This window comes from Ruditapes philippinarum, unplaced genomic scaffold (assembly GCF_026571515.1).
Source record: "Ruditapes philippinarum isolate M1 unplaced genomic scaffold, ASM2657151v2 ctg2296_1_1_1_1, whole genome shotgun sequence".
Taxonomy (NCBI): Eukaryota; Metazoa; Mollusca; class Bivalvia; order Venerida; family Veneridae; genus Ruditapes; species Ruditapes philippinarum.
Window position 1 is genome coordinate 49,208 of NW_026852752.1, and position 19,521 is coordinate 68,728.

Consider the following 19,521-nt stretch of genomic DNA (forward strand, 5'->3'; position numbering starts at 1 on the left):
ACGACAATCATAATGTCAGATGTCATTGATTTTCCTCTTTATATGATTATTTCTTACTTTAGAAGTAAATTTTAATCAGATTTTCTCACTTTTGTTAAATTACTCTGTTTTCCGCAAAAAAAATGGAGTTCGTTTAAAAGACCTTCACCTTTGTGTAGTAACAGATTAACTAATATTTTATTAATGTTATTAACATATAATGAAGTTGAGATTAAGTATTAGAAATGCATCATTTAAGAATAATCAAAAGTTTAACATACAATAAACGCGTTAACATTTACTCAGTAAGGACGAATAAACACACACAAAAGAAAATAAAACAATAGAAATATAAACAAGAAGTTAACGAACTGAAAAAAAACAACATTTTAACAGACAATAATCGTTAGATCGCAAGACCATAGTGATTAAACCATATTTTCCAAATCGTACCTTTGTCGTCTTTTCAAGACAAAAAGATATAACTTTAAGCGTTTGACAGGGATGTGTGTCAATCTTGTAGTTAAGGTTGCAATAAGTTTATGTATTTTGCGTGCCCTTTTTATATTATGAATGAAAAGTATTGAAACTAAAGTAGTTATATAAAATGTCATAGCATCATCTATCTACATGTATAAACAATGTACTATTCAATGCAATTATAAAACTATCACAGTCTAAATTGATTTTCAAACAATATGATACAAGTTTTTTGTCCAAAATGTTTTACATAAGTCAAATTATTAATATTCACGCAATGCAATCAACTTGCAGAGCACAATAATTGGATTGATACCCCCAAGTCAAGTTCACACTTAAAGGTCAAGTGTTCAAAAGTTTATCATTCCCGCTCCGTAACTTTAAGATAGCTGTTTTTTTAATAATTTTCTCAAGCGATCACCATTATGATACGATGTAAAGAGCACACTAAATAGGTTGTTAACCCCCAAATTTATGGTCACACTAAAAGGTCAAGTGTTAAAAAGTCTATATTTTATTCCTGCTCTATAAAATTTAAACCGCTGCAATTGTTTTATTAATAAGTTGAATTGATAGAAATTGTCACCTTTATGACACCATGTGTAAAGCACAACAATCATGTCACTACCTTCAAGGTCAGGGTCATACTCAAGGGCCCAAAATAAAAACGTCCGCTTTGTAACTTATTGACAATGAAAATGTTTTTAAACTTCTTGGCACAAATGATCTTCACCTTGACACAATCTGCAGAGCGCACAACATCCGAGTTGATACCCTCAAGTTTAATCGAGGTAGCTACCCAAAGGGTCAATATTAAATGTTCTCCTTATTTTTCTTTTTTTTTGAATTTTTGAGAAAATTGCAAACACTTGGCACAAATAATTTCTATCATGAAGCTATATGCTTATATTATACATGGTACAACCTCAAAGTTATGGTTGGTTTTGGGTAAAAAGTACACATTCATGTCTGCTGCGGAATGTGATTTAGCTGTGCTTCAGACTGACTTGTTCACATTTGTAAGTCAAGGGTATTTTGTATGCCGATAGGGCAAGAACCTGAAACCTAAACTGTTATTCAATCAGTACTATTTTATACTTTGCTCCTAAAATGATAAATGGTTTTGTCCATTTTGAAAGATGGGCAAGTTCATTGTAGATATCAAGCGTTGTGAATGGTTGGCATTGCAGATAAATGTTTAAAAGAGCATTCCTCTTAATGCCATACTAAGCAATAAATGGGAGAATTAAAGAAAGTTGATTAGTAAAAGCGACTGTTACATAGTGACTTGCATCAATTGTTACACAACACAAATAGTTTTATCCTATCATAGATTGAAAACCAGCGTTCTTAATTGGATTCTTCGTCGGATTTTGTTGAACCTATGTAAAAAGCTGGGTAATAGAGATGAATTTGTTTATCAATTTGCTATCAAACTTACCAGCTTTTTGTTATAAGTTTGTCTGTATTTATCATACTAACCATGTGCTAAATCAAATGTTTTGTTATAAATTCTTATAAAGCGTTAGTTTTGTTCTTTTATCATTTGATCCTAATTTCTTATCTGCCCTCAAGTAAGGTCAAATCGTAATAAGTTGTAATACCTTTCTGACATTTGAAGGTCAAACGTTCAAACATTTGAGCAACAATAACAAGAACTGTCGGAGGACAGTAACGCTCGACTATTCGAAAATTTGTCACAAGGGTGTTTCCTATATGAATACATAAAATTGTCCGAAAAGGTACAAACCCTTCAAGTTTCAATACATTCCCTTCAGTAGTTATGGAGATACAAGCTTACACACAAAAACTTAACCAAGAATTTATGAATGAATCGAAAAAGGGGCATTATTATGCGGAAAAGTAAATCCGAGTTATGGGATTTGTGCCAATCATCTTAGATAATCATTGACAACAAGAGTGTAAAGTTTCAATCCATTCCCTTCAGTAGTTATGGAGAAACCAGCTTACACGCAAAAACTTAACCAAGAATTTCTAAGTCGAAAAAGGGGCATTATTATGTAAAAAAGCAAATCAGAGTTATGGGACTTGTGCCAATCATCTTAGATAATCACAGAGAACAAGTGTGTGAAGTTTCAATCCATTCCCATCAGTAGTTATGGAGATACCAGCTTACACGCAAAAACTTAACCAAGAATTTCTAAGTCAAAAAGGGGCATAATTATGAAAAAAAGCAAACCAGAGTTATGGGACTTGTGCCAATCATCTTAGATAATCACAGAGAACAATTGTGTGAAGTTTCAATCCATTCCCTTCAGTAGTTATGGAGATACCAGCTTACATACAAAAACTTAACCACAGGGACGCCGACGCCGACACCGACGCCTACGCCGACAAATGGGTGACTGCATTAGCTCGATTATTCTGCGAATAGTCGAGCTAAAAATTAATGTTTTATATGATGATTTGATATGTGATGATTTTTCATTCAAATTTATTTATTTAAACGTATAAATACATTCTTAAAAGATAACGATTTTACTTGCAAATATATATTTCTTATTTTTATATATTTTATTTTAGAGTATTAAAATTTATTTTTCTTGAATGCTTTGCTTTATAAAATGCATCTTATAATCTAATCTGTAAATTAAAGAAATTTTAGGTACCATATGACACAATAAACGTAATGGTTTCTTTTACAATTTATTCTGATTTTTAATAATAATAACAATAATAATGATAAAACAATATTTAATCATAATAAATAAAATAAAATAGATTTTGATACATCAAATGTAAGGCCACTCAAGTTAGTTTCCTTGCCTGACCTGACAAGGTATTAAAACTTAATTTGTGTAACTTTGATTTTTGAACTCCGCATTGTTGATAAAAAGGCAAACATAGTGAAATTGAAATTCTGTTAAGTCTGGTATTTTCAATGCGGCATAATGCTGGTGGTCACATTTAATACTCATTACAATGTATCAAAGTTATTTACACTTTTGTTTAGTTATATTTCTAGCTGATTTGAACCGTAACTTCCGGGTTTGACACCAAATCTTGCTCAATAACCTTTCTCAATGACTTATCAACCAAAGTGTAACAATAAACCTGACCTTAGATTTCTTCACGACTTTGTCTAAATAAAGATACATATTGCTTTATCATTACAACGACGTACTAAAGATAATTGTTTACTGTTTCACTGCTTGTTGAACAGAACAGTCAAAGGTATTTATTATGTTTTCTTAAAAATATTCATTAGCACTGATATGCCAATAACTTAAATGAAACCCACATCTATCCTTTTTTGAAACGAACTCTTATTGTTTTTCAACATATCGTCGCCTAAGTACAAAAAAGGTATACGTCTTTCTATATTTAATAGCAATTAATCAGTTATTACACTAAGGTAACGAATTATATTACATTTAAACATTTTAAGTCATACATTAGTTTGTTAATCAATGTGTAATTTAGGTTAAACGTAGATACTAATACTTAGACTACCAAATCTTATCTTATCTTATTTACGCATTAATATTATTTTTGTTACATTTTGATCAATTAGAATGATGAACGGAGTGCTTGGTGTTCTCCTTGTGGTAACAGCAGTCTCTGCGGGTACGTCAATTTTTCATGTCGTATATATTTGTGATCCTTGTTATACCTATACGAAATGGTTAGCAAGTCATATGCTCCATCTTCCGTTCACCAAAGTTTGGGTTTAAAGACTTTTGTCACATTCACTCTGTTTTTCGACACTCATTTTTTTCTTATTTTACTTTGAGAATTAACATCAAATCATTAGTAAAAGATTAATTCATTCAATAATGTGCTACATTACAAAATTTCTCACTAAATTTACATGTAATGACAAGACAGCTAATAAAGCAGATGATGATTTCTTTGTATAAATTTCAATGGATAAGGACTGTTGGATCTTCCTTGATTATTTCTGAATTAGATTTACTAATGAGATAAGATATGATATGAAGTTATTTGCTTTTTCTTTAGCAATTGACCACATTTTTTTTGTTATAAAAAGTCTTCAGTAAACGTTCAAGGATGTGTTACATCGCCATGCACATCGTTATTTAGTCCTTGTAACATAATTGTTTCTTCTACAATATTTTCAAATTGTTAAGCTTTGTGTTTAATGCTGAAATATATGCAATTCGTATTGTTTTAGTTGTATAGTCATTTCTTTAATTCAAAATTGCAAATTATCTTAAAGTTACAAACAAATGGACACATTTGATGATTTCCGTTTTTCAGCTATAACTTGTAATTATTGTCCCATATAACTACTAGTATCTAGTTTCATTATGCCAGCCTCTATTAAAACTTTTGCTTTTGTATGTTTCATTTAATCTATATTTCTTTTTCAAATTAGACGAAATCAGCATTTATTTTTCATCTTTCTTTTTTGGATCTTTAGATTATATGATGAATTTGTATAATGTTCTTTTTTACCACCCGATGACTTATCACTAATAACTGATTTTGCTGGTCTTGTTATCATCATCATCATCATCATTGTTATTATTATTATTATTATTATTAAGCTAAAGCCGGTTATAACTATGATGAACTACTACAAGATATCAACATATCGTTAATAATAAGGTCGAGACCCTCTACAAATTGTTATTTACTATACATGCATTGTGTTAAATTTGAAATAGACATGATGGTGGTACTTATCAGCTTGGTGTAACTTATTAACTGCGATATGCCTGTCCCCCTCAATTAACCCATATTACAAAAAGAAATAAATGAGTCTTGTAATTATATGTTTGTAATCTGTTATTTATATAAGTATTTGTTGTTGTTGCAATGATTATAAATGACTATTATTTTGTAGCAGGTAGTTGCAATGTGGGAACGATTCCTCTCCATAAAGGTTCTGTCATGGCAACATCGTCGGATTCCTATTACGAGGAAGGGGATATATTGAATAGAAACTGCTCTGGTATGTTTTTAATTCTTTCTTATTTCTTTAAAACACCTGCAATCCGAGACTTTATTCAACTTGGGAAAAAAACTTATATCGCCTGGCTCATTAAATGTTGTGAGATATTTTAATAAAAATGCATGTGAACTTTGGTTGTGTATCCATTTTAAATTTCAATAATGGCACTTACTTTAAATTGTTTGCTCAAATCTTTAATTGGCAGTAACGGTAGGTCTCACATATGTAAACCTCTATTAAAGATATGTGAACTATTGCAAATTAGAACGAAATTAATAATACAATATCACATCATTAAAGGAACTTTAAAGCAACAGCTGGTCTCACTTGATAAGGTTTGACCTTTATTTTCTACAAAGTATTCTTTAATTTTGTGCTCCGCGAGATAAATTTGCCTGTTTAGAGATGACTTGTACCAATCTTAATTCAAATCGTTTGACCTGATTATAAACTATAGCCTGCTTAATTTCATTAATTATATGTTATTTTAATCTGGAAATTTGACAAAATTGACAATCCCTTACACAAAGCACTATACAACCTATACTTAGTAGTTAGCAAGATACCTGTAACACAAGACTATAATTAGGTCTTAACAGCTACACGCCTGCAGATCAGCCGAACTATTTCAGGAAAATCAATATTGAGAAAAATGTACTAAAATTCTAAGGTAAAAAAGGTTCAAGATCCAGGTTACGTTTTACATGTTAAGTGCGGTTTACAACTGATTTTGCAGTATTTTATGACAGTATTTCTACAGCGTTACTAACGCAGTTAGGGCTGTTTTGCATATATTGACCATTTTTTTGTAATTTTCTTGGATTTTAAGTGCCTTCATCACACAATAATTTACATTTAAATCAATTTAAAAACATTTCCTGAAAATTAACATGAATCTGGAGGTGTACTGCTTTAAATACCAAACTACTAATGATAAAAAAGTAAAACTTCCACTGTAAGCGGTATAAATGTTGAAATAAACACGTGTATAAAAACACTTATTGAAGTAAAACAAGTTTTGTATTATAGCACTTCCGAGGCAGAAATATATAGGATGGTGCCCGAATCCTCACGACATGGGTCCTAAGATTCAGATCAACTTACCAGGAGAGACAGCTGTTCACGAATTAGTGTTCCAGTCAACCTTGGCATCTTGTCCTTCGGCAACGCACAACTTTGCAACAGATGCTTTCCTTGAGACTTTTGACTTACAATATGTCTTGCCTGGAGATAATACGAACACACTGATGATGTTCGGCGAGGTAAAAATTGATAGATGTTAACATATCATGTATTTTAAAGTATAATCCGAGGATATTTTATTAGTTTGAGTGTGAATGTCAACATTTAATATATTTGATAGTGTTGTTTCTGGATATGCATCAGTTTGAGTGTGGATGTGAACATATTATGTTTTTATAGCGTATTGCCGTTTATGTATGCAGTGTTAAATTGAAATCAAATCTTATGAAATCAGTAATTTACAATTCAATCTAAATCCTCAAATTAACGTTAGGTTTCTTTACAAACATAACATGAATTAGAAAAATTAGATAAATTGTAAATTATTGATTACATATATATAGCACAATTACACAATTGGTATAAATGAATTAATGTAAATATAAACTAATCATGCAATCAGGGCTGGGAATCAAAACTGCGTCGTATCCTACAAAATGTAAACAAACGCCGCCATCTTGGAACGAAAAACGTATGTTTTTGTTTATAACTCTTTTTGTTGGAAATGACTGAAAACAAGATATATGTATTAACACGCTACATTATTTTCCGCTTCGTTCGGTATATGTTGCTTGCACAACTATTTTGTAAAACAAAAGTTATAGCGAACTTGCAACTCGAAGCGAGGCAGAATTTTTATGAAAATGTGTGGATACGACGCAGTTCATATTGCTTTATCTATCGTATTTGCCTTCAAATCAATTATATATTTGTTTCAGAGTTCACCATAAACTTCGAAATATAATTTTGCATCATTTACTAAAATTTTATTAAAAAGAGATGTTTATTTTCTAAGAAAATTATGATTTTTACGAAATGATACGACGCAGTTGAAAATAAAATATGATACGACGCAGTTGTATTTTTGGCAGTCTTTTCAACAGGGATAAGTTTGGCAATATATTTCTATTTTATGAATAATCAATTGCGCTAGATAATATCCCAGATCATTTGCGGTGTAAAGAAATGTTCTGTTGATTATTTAGAATACAATGTGTCATATCCAATATAACATTTAATTTGAAAGTTGACATTGCGGAAGCTACTTTTCAGTTAAACATGAACGTGTTACCTTATTGATCATAATATCTGAAATAATTTCTTATATTTTCCTGTATGTTCAATATTATCCCCAATGTTTTTCGCAAAAAAAATGTTGAAATCTATTAACTCAAATTCATTTTGGCTAGCTACGCTCTAAGTTAACTGTGGTTCTGCATGTTCTGGGTATTGACTGCTTTTTTGTGGTTTCTTTTCAAACTTTCACTCTACATATTAGCTTTACTAGGGGCGAGGACCTCAGGTGCGCCTCTGTGCATTATTTCAGGCAAAATGTTGTACCTGCAGAGAACCGTCGACATTCTGAAACTAGCTTGATAGGATTTCCACACAAAAAGGTGGTTTTCGAATTCATAGCAGTTCAGTTCAAGTGATTTGAATTCAGTAAACATAAAAAGCTCGGCCTCGGTCGGACACACCTGTCTGATTTGTTTTTTCAACAAAATTTGTTAACGTCAGCTGTACAAATAAGCAGCTTTTTTTATTAATTTCTGACGTGAAGTTTTAAGATTATAAATATTTGAAATAATTATAAAGAGAATAAAATTAAAATTTCTTATTTCGGTATTAATAGCAGAGAAATTTTCAATGTAAACAGGGGGTAATCCTCTGTGAAGTCATTTTCTGAAACTTTTGTTTAAGTTTTCAGGCAATTCATTATCAAATAAAAATCACACTTTAGTATGAAGGTATGTTAAGATGTCATGTCTCTAGTTTGTTGAAAATTCGATACGATAATCTGACATTTTCTGTTCGATCAATATTGTGAAAACTTAATAATTCTTCAATACTGTTGAAAGATCATGTCTGCCTATATCTGTATCAAATTTATCGGTGCATAGCGTAAAATACCTTTGCAAAACGGACACCTTTTTTACAAAATAATTTGTTGTTGTATCATATGTAATTCGATTTTGATAAGTTTTTTGATGGAGAAGAATGATACTCAAGTGCAAGTATAGAAAATACATTCAGTAGACATTTCCTCATCGGCGATAAAGAAACGCAGGGGTAAAGTTCCGCGGCGCTGAACATAAAATGACTAAACGGAACGCATAACCTACTTGCAAAAATATATTGTAGCTTAACCATTTATAATATTATTTTAAAAATTTAATGTTCAGTTTCAAGTAATAAAGCTCATCTGTCCATGTCGATTATTAAGAAAATGAATACAATAAAATTGGCACGTAAAAGAAAAAGTAATAACGGAATTGACGGGAATTATTGCTCATTATGTACAAGTAACAACGGTAGGCATGCAATTTGCGCATTCCCGATAGCGAGAGACCTTTTCAAAATTTGTAATTTTTTCTCTTTTTTTTTAAGAAAAAAGTCATTCCTGATTAATACAGGGTCCAGTGGAGGTTACACTGGAATATTGAATTTTGTATCAAAAATAGTAATCACTCCCATTTCGAACTCACGTGAACAAGTTTATTAGCATGCTAAGGCAACAGTAGAACACGTTGTCATATGGGTGTGCGATCACGTGTTTCAATGTATATTGCATTTGATACAGCTTTTCGGAATTTGTAGATGATTATGATTAGTACTAAAATGCGACCGAAAAATGCAGCCTTAATAGAATTGTATTACATTTCCATTTTTATGAAACCAATGATTGACCTCTGTTTTTGACTTAAGTTGAAGACAAGAAATGTTGTAGGACGTTATTGGCATACCTAGCACATAATTTAAATAGTTTAACCAATATTCAGCCTGCAATGAAAATACAACTGCGTCGTATCATATTTTATTTTCAACTGCGTCGTATTTCGTAAAAATCATTATTTTCTTGGAAAATAAACATCTCTTTTAAATGAAAGTTTAGTAAATGATGCAAAATTATATTTTGACGTTTATGGTGAACTCTGAAAACGAGTATATAATTGATTTGAACGAAAAACGATAGATAAAGCAATATGAACTGCGTCGTATCCACACATTTTCATAAACATTCTGCCCCGCTTCGAGTTGCAAGTTCGCTATAACTTTTGTTTTACAAAATAGTTGTGCAAGCAACATATACCGAACGAAGCGGAAAATAGTTTAGCGTGTTAATACATATATCTTGTTTTCAGTCATTTCCAACAAAAAGAGTTATAAACAAAAACATACATTTTTCGCTCCAAGATGGCGGCGTTTGTTTACATTTTGTAGGATACGACGCAGTTTTGATTCCCAGCCCTGCATGCAATAACAATTTCAATTCTTTCAAACTTACTATAAAATACGCAATCAAATCAATTCATTTAATTGTTTTTTGTTTTGCTATTGTTGTTGTAGAGCTTGCCCGCCTTAGACGGAATGTCGGCAGAGAAGTCATTCAAGTTTGACCCACCTTTGGTGACCAGGATTCTGACGCTTACGCCGAAAACACACAACATTTACCCATGTTTTAGATTTGCCGTGGTCGGATGCTCTGCAGCCAGTACGATTGAAAATTTGTTCATGAAGTTTTAACTAACAGAGTAAAATGCAATGAAGACTCAGAATTATTGAGTATTTAGGACTACAATTAGTGCTGCGTTTTAAGAAATAAATTGCCTAAAATAAACTTACCATTGCTCTGTTCAGAAATGGCGTCCTAAATAAGTTGGTTTCTAGATTTCAATAATGAATTCAGTAATTCATTAAGGTGATACAAAATCTTGTTTCGAATATCTTATTTCATCCTCATAAACTTTTGACAAAGCTGCATTACATTCTGCAGTGCATAGCTTTTATAGTCCAAACAGTAAAAGAATATAAAACTATAATGATGATGCACCATGCAGTAAACAAATTGTTAACCCTGCGGTGAACTATTCACATACTTAAATAAACAAAAGAACATATTACTTCTTTTTTAAATAAAGTAAATGGGAATGAAACAAATTGGCAATTATCTAAATTGTATATCTATTTGAAATCAATGAATTCCCTATCTCTTGAACGGACCATTTTGGCATTTAATCTTTCTCATTTTGAATTGTAGACCTTATACCATATTATCGTTCGGAACATTATACTTAAATTTTAACCCAAATTGCCAGTGACATGTCATAATCGTTTAGGCGAATAGAACTCAAATAATTGTTCATAGTACAATAACATCAAAGTATTACAATCCGGTTGTATTTAGCATGATAATTTACCAGTAACATATACATTTTTTATAGATTTATGTCAACCAGGATTTTGTATGAATGGGGGAAAGTGTGCTGGAGAAAACTATTGCGCATGCGCACAAGGTTTTGCTGGAGACCGTTGCGATATGACAGGTGTGAAAATTAGAACTAAGCATTATGCAGTAACTTTATTATTTTCTCTGTAATTATAAATAAATGCTTTATAACACGAAAGAGGTCTTGATATTTCACAAAAGAAGTATCGCTTTAATGAAATTTTGTTGTTGAAGAAGTTAGCTTTACTGAAACATGTTTAGACCACAAGCAATGCTTTGTACAAATCATGACGTTTCCGTCACATATTTTTTATTGTGTCCATAAAAATCTCAAATTATCTGATATTTTGATACAATGGTTTTGAACCTTGTCATTTTAAATTAATTTGGCTATATGAAGGTATGTAAGTTGTGTTATCCTAAATACTTACAAAGACGTAAATATAGTTTTAAGTATGCATGCATGAATTTTATAAATAATAACGCGTTTTCCACCTTTTTTCTAGCTAAAGACATCAAACAGCAAGATTATAGCTTCACAGAAATTACAAACCACAAACTCAATACTCCATATGCACAATTTGACGTGGTTGGTGACGTCACATTATCACAGGACCGTCGACGTGATCATCACCATGGACACTCCTGTCATTTCCATAGTCATCATGGGCACCATAGTTACTGCCAATACAGTCATAGTAACAGCCACCACGATAATGGACATCATCATGGACAAAGTCATTGTATGCATGGATTAACGAATAATCACCATGGCTTTACAACATCAATGCATGTTCAGAACGGACATAATCATAATGGCCACCATTATATTTATTCCAATGGAGGACATCTGTACGGACACCATGGGTCATCGTTGAGTTATAACAGTGTACCAAATTCACTTCACTTCCATGTTAGTACTACAACACACAAATGGGAGGTTAATGTAAAAGTTGACTTGGGGACACAGCAACATCATATTTCAACATCGTGGCATCCTCACACTGGAGCTCATATACATTTGAACAATCATCTCGTCGGGTCGTGTGGGAATCCAAAACCCCACAGCACACCCCATACAAGTACAGTTCCTCTCCGGCTTGGAAACGGTCACATTGCCGTAAATTTGGATATCAACGTTATTTTGAACATGTCAATATCTAATTTAAACATGTATCCGGCACCAAAACCATCTTTAACTAAACTTGGAATTACAGGTAAAAAATATCAGTTGAATAAAATATTTGTGTCTTTGAGTCTCTGTGTATATGCTGCATACGTTAGTTCATTCTTTAAAAGCTCTGACTTTATACAGTATATGGTCATTTCTTTTCTAAAATTACTATAGTAACCTTAATTTTTGAGGCGTATTTCTCTGGAAACAACTCAGCGGATGCTTACAAATCTTTTTTATGATTTGTATATATGTTTATATGAGCCGAGCCATGACAAAACCATTATTATGGGTTTGCGACCAGCATGGATCCAGACCAGCCTGCGCAACCGCACAGTCTGATCAGGAGCCATGCTGTTCGCTTAATAACCCTATTTCAAGTAGAGAAACTGATAGCGAACAGCATTGATTCTTGATCAGACTGCTCGGATGGCTGGTCTGGATCCATGCTGGTAGCAAACCCACTATGTTGGTTTTGTCATGACGTGGCTCAATATTTTTGTGGCAGGACCATTAACACCCGCACCACCGACCGCTCTACCTCAGCAACCAACAACCACTGCACCAGTATCGGCAACTTCTACACACGGAACTCAACCAACTCCGCGTAAGAATCATGATTGTTTTTGTTGTTGGTTTTTACTACCCCAAAAGTACTTTCGATCGTTTGATGAAATAAAATGTCTGTACACATCTGTCCTGGCCAACAACAAATTGTTCAGTAGCTTCATTCTGTGAATAATCTTTTTGATTTTGACTTGTTTGTGTGGGGAAAATGTCGCATACAAACAAATAAAAAATGTAAACCAAACCTGTTGGTACAACTGTTACCAACATCCGCTCAATTACTTCGTTACTGTTAGGTCCAATTTATGACTGATTTTGAGGTCATAAGGTTAAAAATTAGTTTCTTATTGTAATATTCTTGTTTGAGCAATAACCCGGTCGTTTTTGAAACTACAACTGGCAAAGACCATGGTAAATAGAGAAGCCCTATTGGATTTGGCTTAATAATGTCAACGGTTAAGGTCAAAGTGACACTTGTGTAAAATTGTTGCCCAATCAATAATTTTTTCTTGTTGTTTTCATAAAATTATTACTTGATTTGGTCGTATTACATTTTATAATTGTACATCTTAACAAGATACTCCTGAAGCTCATCTTTTTTGTGAATATAATCGGCTAAAAGGAACATGTACCTTATCTTTGACCGTTTTCTTTACCACGTTTAATATCTTAAAATGACTTGTTCATCCTGAAACATTTCATCATTTTTAGAGAACATTTCAAAACATTTAAATGGACCTGTAAATCGTGGAATCTGTGAAAATTCAAAATATGCACTGATTGAATAGCGAACAGTGCTGCAGCCGAGGTATATATCTAGGGAGATATAAGACATTTCCTCAAAGAATTTCAATTAATTTCAGAGAGACTAACTGTACACGTGACACAGGCACCCGTAACTACACCATCTACACCTAGCACTACAGGTAACACATATTTTCGTTTTCGTTGAAAACAAAAGTGAGAACTATACCATTAACAGGTTGCTGCACATGTAAGTAAGTAAATCACAATAATATACTTTTACCACTAGAGAAAGAGACAAAGAGGTATGAACAAGGCAGAAAAGTAATAAACAACAAAAGTTTGATCAAATTGGGCAACAAATCATATAAGTTAATAGAAAATGATAATTATATATATATGAACACTTATGATTTTTGATATTTGTATCTTCATTGTAATTATCGTCCGCCCGCTTACCTCAAGAGGGAGAGCCGGTAGGTAAGCTCAGCTTCTTTTCATAAATTCATGGTAGGCTAGCGTGCGTTACGGAAACGAAATTCGTCGGGAAAACGAATTACTCTGTAATAAGTAAATATGTATATTAAATACTAATTTATAATGATATATGAATATTAAATTCAGTATATATCATGTACTGCAAAAGCGATGTCTATCGTTATGCAGATTAACATATAAATACTTATTTATAAAATAATAGAGAAGAGGTATAGTATAAAGTAAGTGATAATTAGTAAAAATGTTTTACGGTTTGCGTCTGTATATAACTTATTTTTTAGGGCATATATTAATGGGATAATTCATTCTGGGACTTTATAAAGGAATATACGAATGATAACACTTTCTTTAACGAAAAATTTATGTTTAATATTGTCTATATTTTATACCCGTGACATATTACTCTGCACTTGATAAATGTTGTCCTCAAAATGTTCTTAGTAATTTTGATACAGTTTGATAAATATATACATCTTATACATTTTATTGACATGAAAATAAGTAGTTTGTATCGTGCAATATACGATATATGAGAGGTGAAACAATATTAATCAACGACATTATTATTTTTGAATTTAAAGTGACGTACGTATAATTGATTATAAGCTTAAATTCATTCAATTCTAATTAATATGCAACATTGCCAGTCTTAAGTTTTATGTTTTCGTCTACATGTTTTTGTCGAAAGAGCAGTGCTTGTACAGTGTCCAGTGTCTTTACTTTAGACGTTTTACATCGGGTCTTTGAGATGACCTCTTGTATCGCGGAACTCTGCAAGAAAAAGAACTATCTGTATAGGAACTATCAATATTTGAACAATATGCGACATCGCTATAATTTGATTTAGTGTCTGTAGTAAAAACCAATATCTTCTTCTAAATCCTCCGAGTAATCAAATTATTTGCAATTCATTTGCAGAAATGCTCATAAAGTACAATAAAAGATTTCTATGAAGCATGCGAGTCTTTCGATATATTGCACCATCTCTCGGGAATATCTTCGGTTATCTAACAACAGTACGTGGGAAATGCTCCCACTTGTCTATTTCTGCTATATTCGTACATTCCTAAGAAGAAAAGTATCACCAGGAACAAGTTCTATAGTTCTAGCTTACTAACAAGAAAAGTATCACAAGGAACAAGTTCTATAGTTCTAGCTTACTAACAAGAAAAGTATCACCAGGAACAAGTTCTATAGTTCTAGCTTTCTTGTCATAACTATTTTTGGTCTTCTTTCCAGCATCTCAAGCGCATCTACGAGCTACATAAGTCGTTAAGTCGTTAAGTCGTTCTCGCAATTAAGTGACATTTTCAGAATGTTTTGGCGCTGAAAGTTGGTCATTAGGAAACCCTACTAATGTGTCAATTGCCAACATAGGGTATCTTCCAAACATGAGGAAGTACGGCGCATATCCGGTACTATTATGTCGGGTTGCATTGTATGCGTGAACTAACTTTTGTAAATGAGCCGTCCAATCTAAGTTTTTGTGTTCTTGTAATGTACCAAGCATCTTAAATAACGTTATATTTAACCATTTTACTTGGCCTGAAATGGTCAGTCATAACCAATATGTTTTCATATTCCCCACTAGATCGTTCTAGAGATAAATAGTCAAAATAGACGACCTTCATTGGTGTCATTGTAGATAAAGGTACAAGTTTTTCAAAACTGGGTTTGGCTTTTCTTCAAAACCAACGATGGCAATTTTTCAATTTTGAAATAAAAAAAGAATTCCAAACCTACTCTAAAAAACCGTTATCTAAAATGAAATAAAGTCCTCATACGAACTTGATGACCTTAATCGTCGTCATATGCCTTATATATCTAATCACGCAGGTTACTTGGAACAACCAATTGCAGCCTTTCTTGACCAGACACAATGCCTTTCAATGCCAATTGATTTGTAATCAAATGGCCACCGGTTCGGTCCTCAAACGAGGCGTAATTTCTCCGTGACAATTGAACCCAATGGTCATTTGTCTGTCACTGCCGACTAATGTGTGATAAGTATTAGGTAACTTGGAGAGAAATTGGTAATTACTGGTGAGATATCCAGGAAAGCCAGTTTGATTTCTTCTGAGCATAGTATGAGTGTTATATGTATTTATAATACTGCCTATTATCATTAACATTCGTGTCATTAATATTTCGTATGCACCCGTCTGCTGCAAGGTTGAGTTGATAAGAAACAAAAACATTTTTGCAATGTTATATCTTCTTTATGAATTTTGACATCGTTTATGATCGCGCAAGACATTTTTACATGTTTAGTTATGTAAAGATTCATCAAATCACAATTTTCATGCAATTTTGTTGTGATAAATGTTTCCGACAGATCACTTTGTTTCCAAAGAACTAACATTCTAAAAATGATATCATTAAAAAGATCTTCTAATGACTTCCCAAATCTTGACCATAAAACTATTATTAAAATTCATATTTCAGTTGACCAAAGGCCAGTTTGTTATACATATGCAAACGAGACTAGCATCGGAGGATCTCAGTCCCATACAAGATGTCAGACAGGGGAGGTAATAAGTGTTTAATGTCTTTTAGATTTAGAAACAGTCCATAAACATGTTAAGAAATATCAATTGAATGTTAGTCAGTCAAATTTAAAGATACTGGTCAGATGGTATGGATGTACAAGCTGGTCTGGCCCTCCACTGATGGGAGGGCTAAGCACTTTTATAACAACTTTAACATTTCTGTGCATGTTTCAGTTACGGTTGTAAATCATTAAAAGTGCATATTTACTCGAATGTTAATGTACTTGCAATTGTTGTTTTTCAGATTAAGTAAACAAACTTCAATAGTAAGGAAAAAGTTCATTCTTTCAATAAACATGTGAATAACAATAAATTATATATTGGTACTATTATAATTTCCAATACAGCCGAAACTAACAACATCCGCAATATGTAGCATAATGTTTGTTCGCCAATGTGGAAAATATTCCAGTGGAAGGGTAAACAAACCTGAACACACAAAAGTAGTTCCACTCATGCTCGCCCCATACATATGGTAATTATTCCGGTGGCGAAGGTAAACAATCCTCAACACGCTCATCATATTTCAATTTATTCCCCAGGTTTGTTCGTTGTATGAAGATGGCAACAAGAAATACACTGCTAAATGTTTAGAGAAAAGTGTAAGTATACTTACTAACCTCTGGAGTCACAGACAGTGTTATCTTTCATTATCTTAATGTGTATTAAGCGCATAAAGCAAGTTTGATAAGTACTGTTAAAGTACTGGGTCATATAGACATGTCATGAAGGATACCAAGATTCTTTATCCGTACTTATCCGTAAATGATAGACAACTAGATTCTTGATTATTGACTATCTTCCGCATTTATAATGACTTTCAATTGAATACTTGATTTATAACTACCAAAAATGTAAAACAGTGGATGATTTATTCCTTGATTCTTAATTTACCAAACATGTCAAACAGGTGAATTAAGTGGATATTACACCCAAGTATTTGTATGAGTCAACAAGTTCAAGTATATTGTCACCAATTTTGAATTCAAAGTTTATTTTCTGTGCCCTACCCCTTCTGAAATGCATACATTTTGATTTCGAGGTATTAATTAAATTCTTCCAGCGTTTACACCAATTGTGTAATGTGTTAAGCATGGTCTGAAGCTTCTCCTCGGAGTCCGCAAGCAACACAATATCATCTGCGTACATCTAAATGGAAACATATGTGTCACCTACTTTAATGCCTATATTCAGATCGTTTATTTCTTTTACTAAGTCATTAGCAAAAATTGCAAATAATGTAGGCGAGAGTGGACAGCCTTGATTTACACCTGTTTTACATTGAAACCAGTCGTTAAGTTTATTATTGATCCGAATGCATGATAATGAGTTTGCATATATATTCCGTATTGAGTTATACACCTTTCCGTCAATTTTGTGCAGCAATAGTTTGTAAAGTAGCATTTCTCGGTCAATAAAGTCAAAGCATTTTTTTAGATCAATGATGGCGGAAAACACCTTTGGGTTATTTTGTATAATGCTATGTAACGTAAAAGTGTGGTCTTCACAGGAACGGCTTGACCGAAAGCCATTCTGTTCGTCTGCAAGCATTTGGTTATCGTCTAAATACTTGGTCACTCTTTTATTAATAAACGAGGTGTATAGCTTACTTATACAGGACAAGAGGCTAATCCCACGATTGTTTAACGGTATATGTTTGTCTGTGTTTTGATCTTTTAATATCGGACAAATTATCGCCTTACGCCAGAGAGACGGTATGATGCTACAGTCAAAGATCAATTGAAATAGTTTTTGTAAAGTGGCAATCACTGGTGCATTTTTCAAAACATCATAGGGTATGTTATCAAAGCCGCAGTATGAGTACTTTTTCGCTTGCATAACTATATTTGAAATTTCAGTCATTGTAATATTTCCGTTTAGCTGGTTATTGCTTTCATATAATAGGTCTTGCATGTTCATTTCAAGTAACTGCTTATGTAATTTTGCTCGGTCATAATGTACGTCATCAAAATCACTATTTTCACATCGGTTAAACAGGTTTTTGAAGTATATTCGCCATTTTTCTAAAACCCGCCTCTCATCACTTATAACACTGTCATTTTCAATAACTTCAACTGGTATTGTTTTATTGGTTCTGGGCCCAAGGCTTTTGATTTTACGCCAGAATTCTGTTGGGTTCGATATTGATATAAATATGGCCCAGGTTGCTTTTATTTTATCCTATGTTGTGTCATTTTACAGCTGTGTGAGGCTGGAAAGAGGTTTGCCACACCTGGTAAATGTTGGGAATGCTGTGACACCTACCTCTGCAATGATAAATGCTCATGTAAGTGCAAAAGAAAATTTCATTTAAACCTCTTATTATCTAAGTTTTAACTCAATTTTGATATATTCTTGCACTTGCCAATTATTACTAGATGTCTGCAAGTTAATATGATAGTAAAGTTTAGGTTACACTATATTAAATGTTTTGGGCTTTTTATTTGATTTAAAGTGAAACCGATACTGTGAAGGTTACATTGCAACTTTTCATCAGTACTGGTTGAGTAAGACCACAGTTGTCCATTCTTAAGTAGTATTTCAGTCACAAGCGGTTATCTGAGTTGGACTACCTATATTTAGTAAGCTATCCGGATAGCATCCTCCCATTTAAGCACCCAAAGCCCCTGAAAGGATTCGAATCTACAGCAGCGATGAGTAAATGATCAAAAGTCTACAGTCTTTATAATATTTTTTTAACATTGATAACTTCATGATAAAAAGAAAACAAAATAATATATTATGATGAAAATAATACACATTTATTCATAACTGGTTTATTATTATCATAAAGAAGTGTACAGTTTTCAATTTTTGCCTATATAAATTAAGAAATAAATCGTGTGGAGTGGTGCGATTTATCGCGTGCTTGCTTCGGACTAACACCGCAACGATATGTCTCGGTTACACATAAATTATTTCGTCTCTTACAATTCTGATTTGCTTATGTAATGTATATATTTTGTACTTTTAGCAAATACTTCTGGACCATGTGTTGACGAGGCTCAGTGCGCGGTCATGTTAAAGACCGGATATGACGTATGCAGTAACACACTCATGGCTGTTCAAATTTGTAGCAAAACGTGCAAGATATGCTGAAAATTGTAATATTTGTTAATGT

General features: G+C 32.7%; 1 protein-coding gene across 1 annotated transcript; it reads left to right on the forward strand.

Moving 5' to 3' along the window:
• The first annotated feature begins 3,632 nt into the window (after positions 1–3,632).
• Positions 3,633–19,521, forward strand: LOC132723578 (uncharacterized). The gene is made up of 13 exons (XM_060708331.1): positions 3,633–3,654; positions 3,995–4,047; positions 5,294–5,398; positions 6,428–6,660; positions 9,989–10,133; positions 10,864–10,965; positions 11,375–12,085; positions 12,551–12,649; positions 13,473–13,535; positions 16,297–16,382; positions 16,943–17,002; positions 18,603–18,687; positions 19,375–19,521. The coding sequence occupies exons 2-13, from the start codon at positions 3,996–3,998 to the stop codon at positions 19,497–19,499; spliced, it is 1,866 nt and encodes a 621-aa protein (XP_060564314.1). The 5' UTR covers positions 3,633–3,654; position 3,995; the 3' UTR covers positions 19,500–19,521.

What these genes read in the sequence shown, in the direction of transcription:
- LOC132723578 (XM_060708331.1), top strand. Translation starts at nt 3,996, where the DNA reads ATGATGAACGGAGTGCTTGGTGTTCTCCTTGTGGTAACAGCAGTCTCT. An exon ending in AGACCGTTGCGATATGACAG is followed by an intron (nt 10,966 to 11,374) that starts GTGTGAAAATTA and finishes CCTTTTTTCTAG; the next exon opens with CTAAAGACATCAAACAGCAA. An exon ending in ATCTACACCTAGCACTACAG is followed by an intron (nt 13,536 to 16,296) that starts GTAACACATATT and finishes TTCATATTTCAG; the next exon opens with TTGACCAAAGGCCAGTTTGT.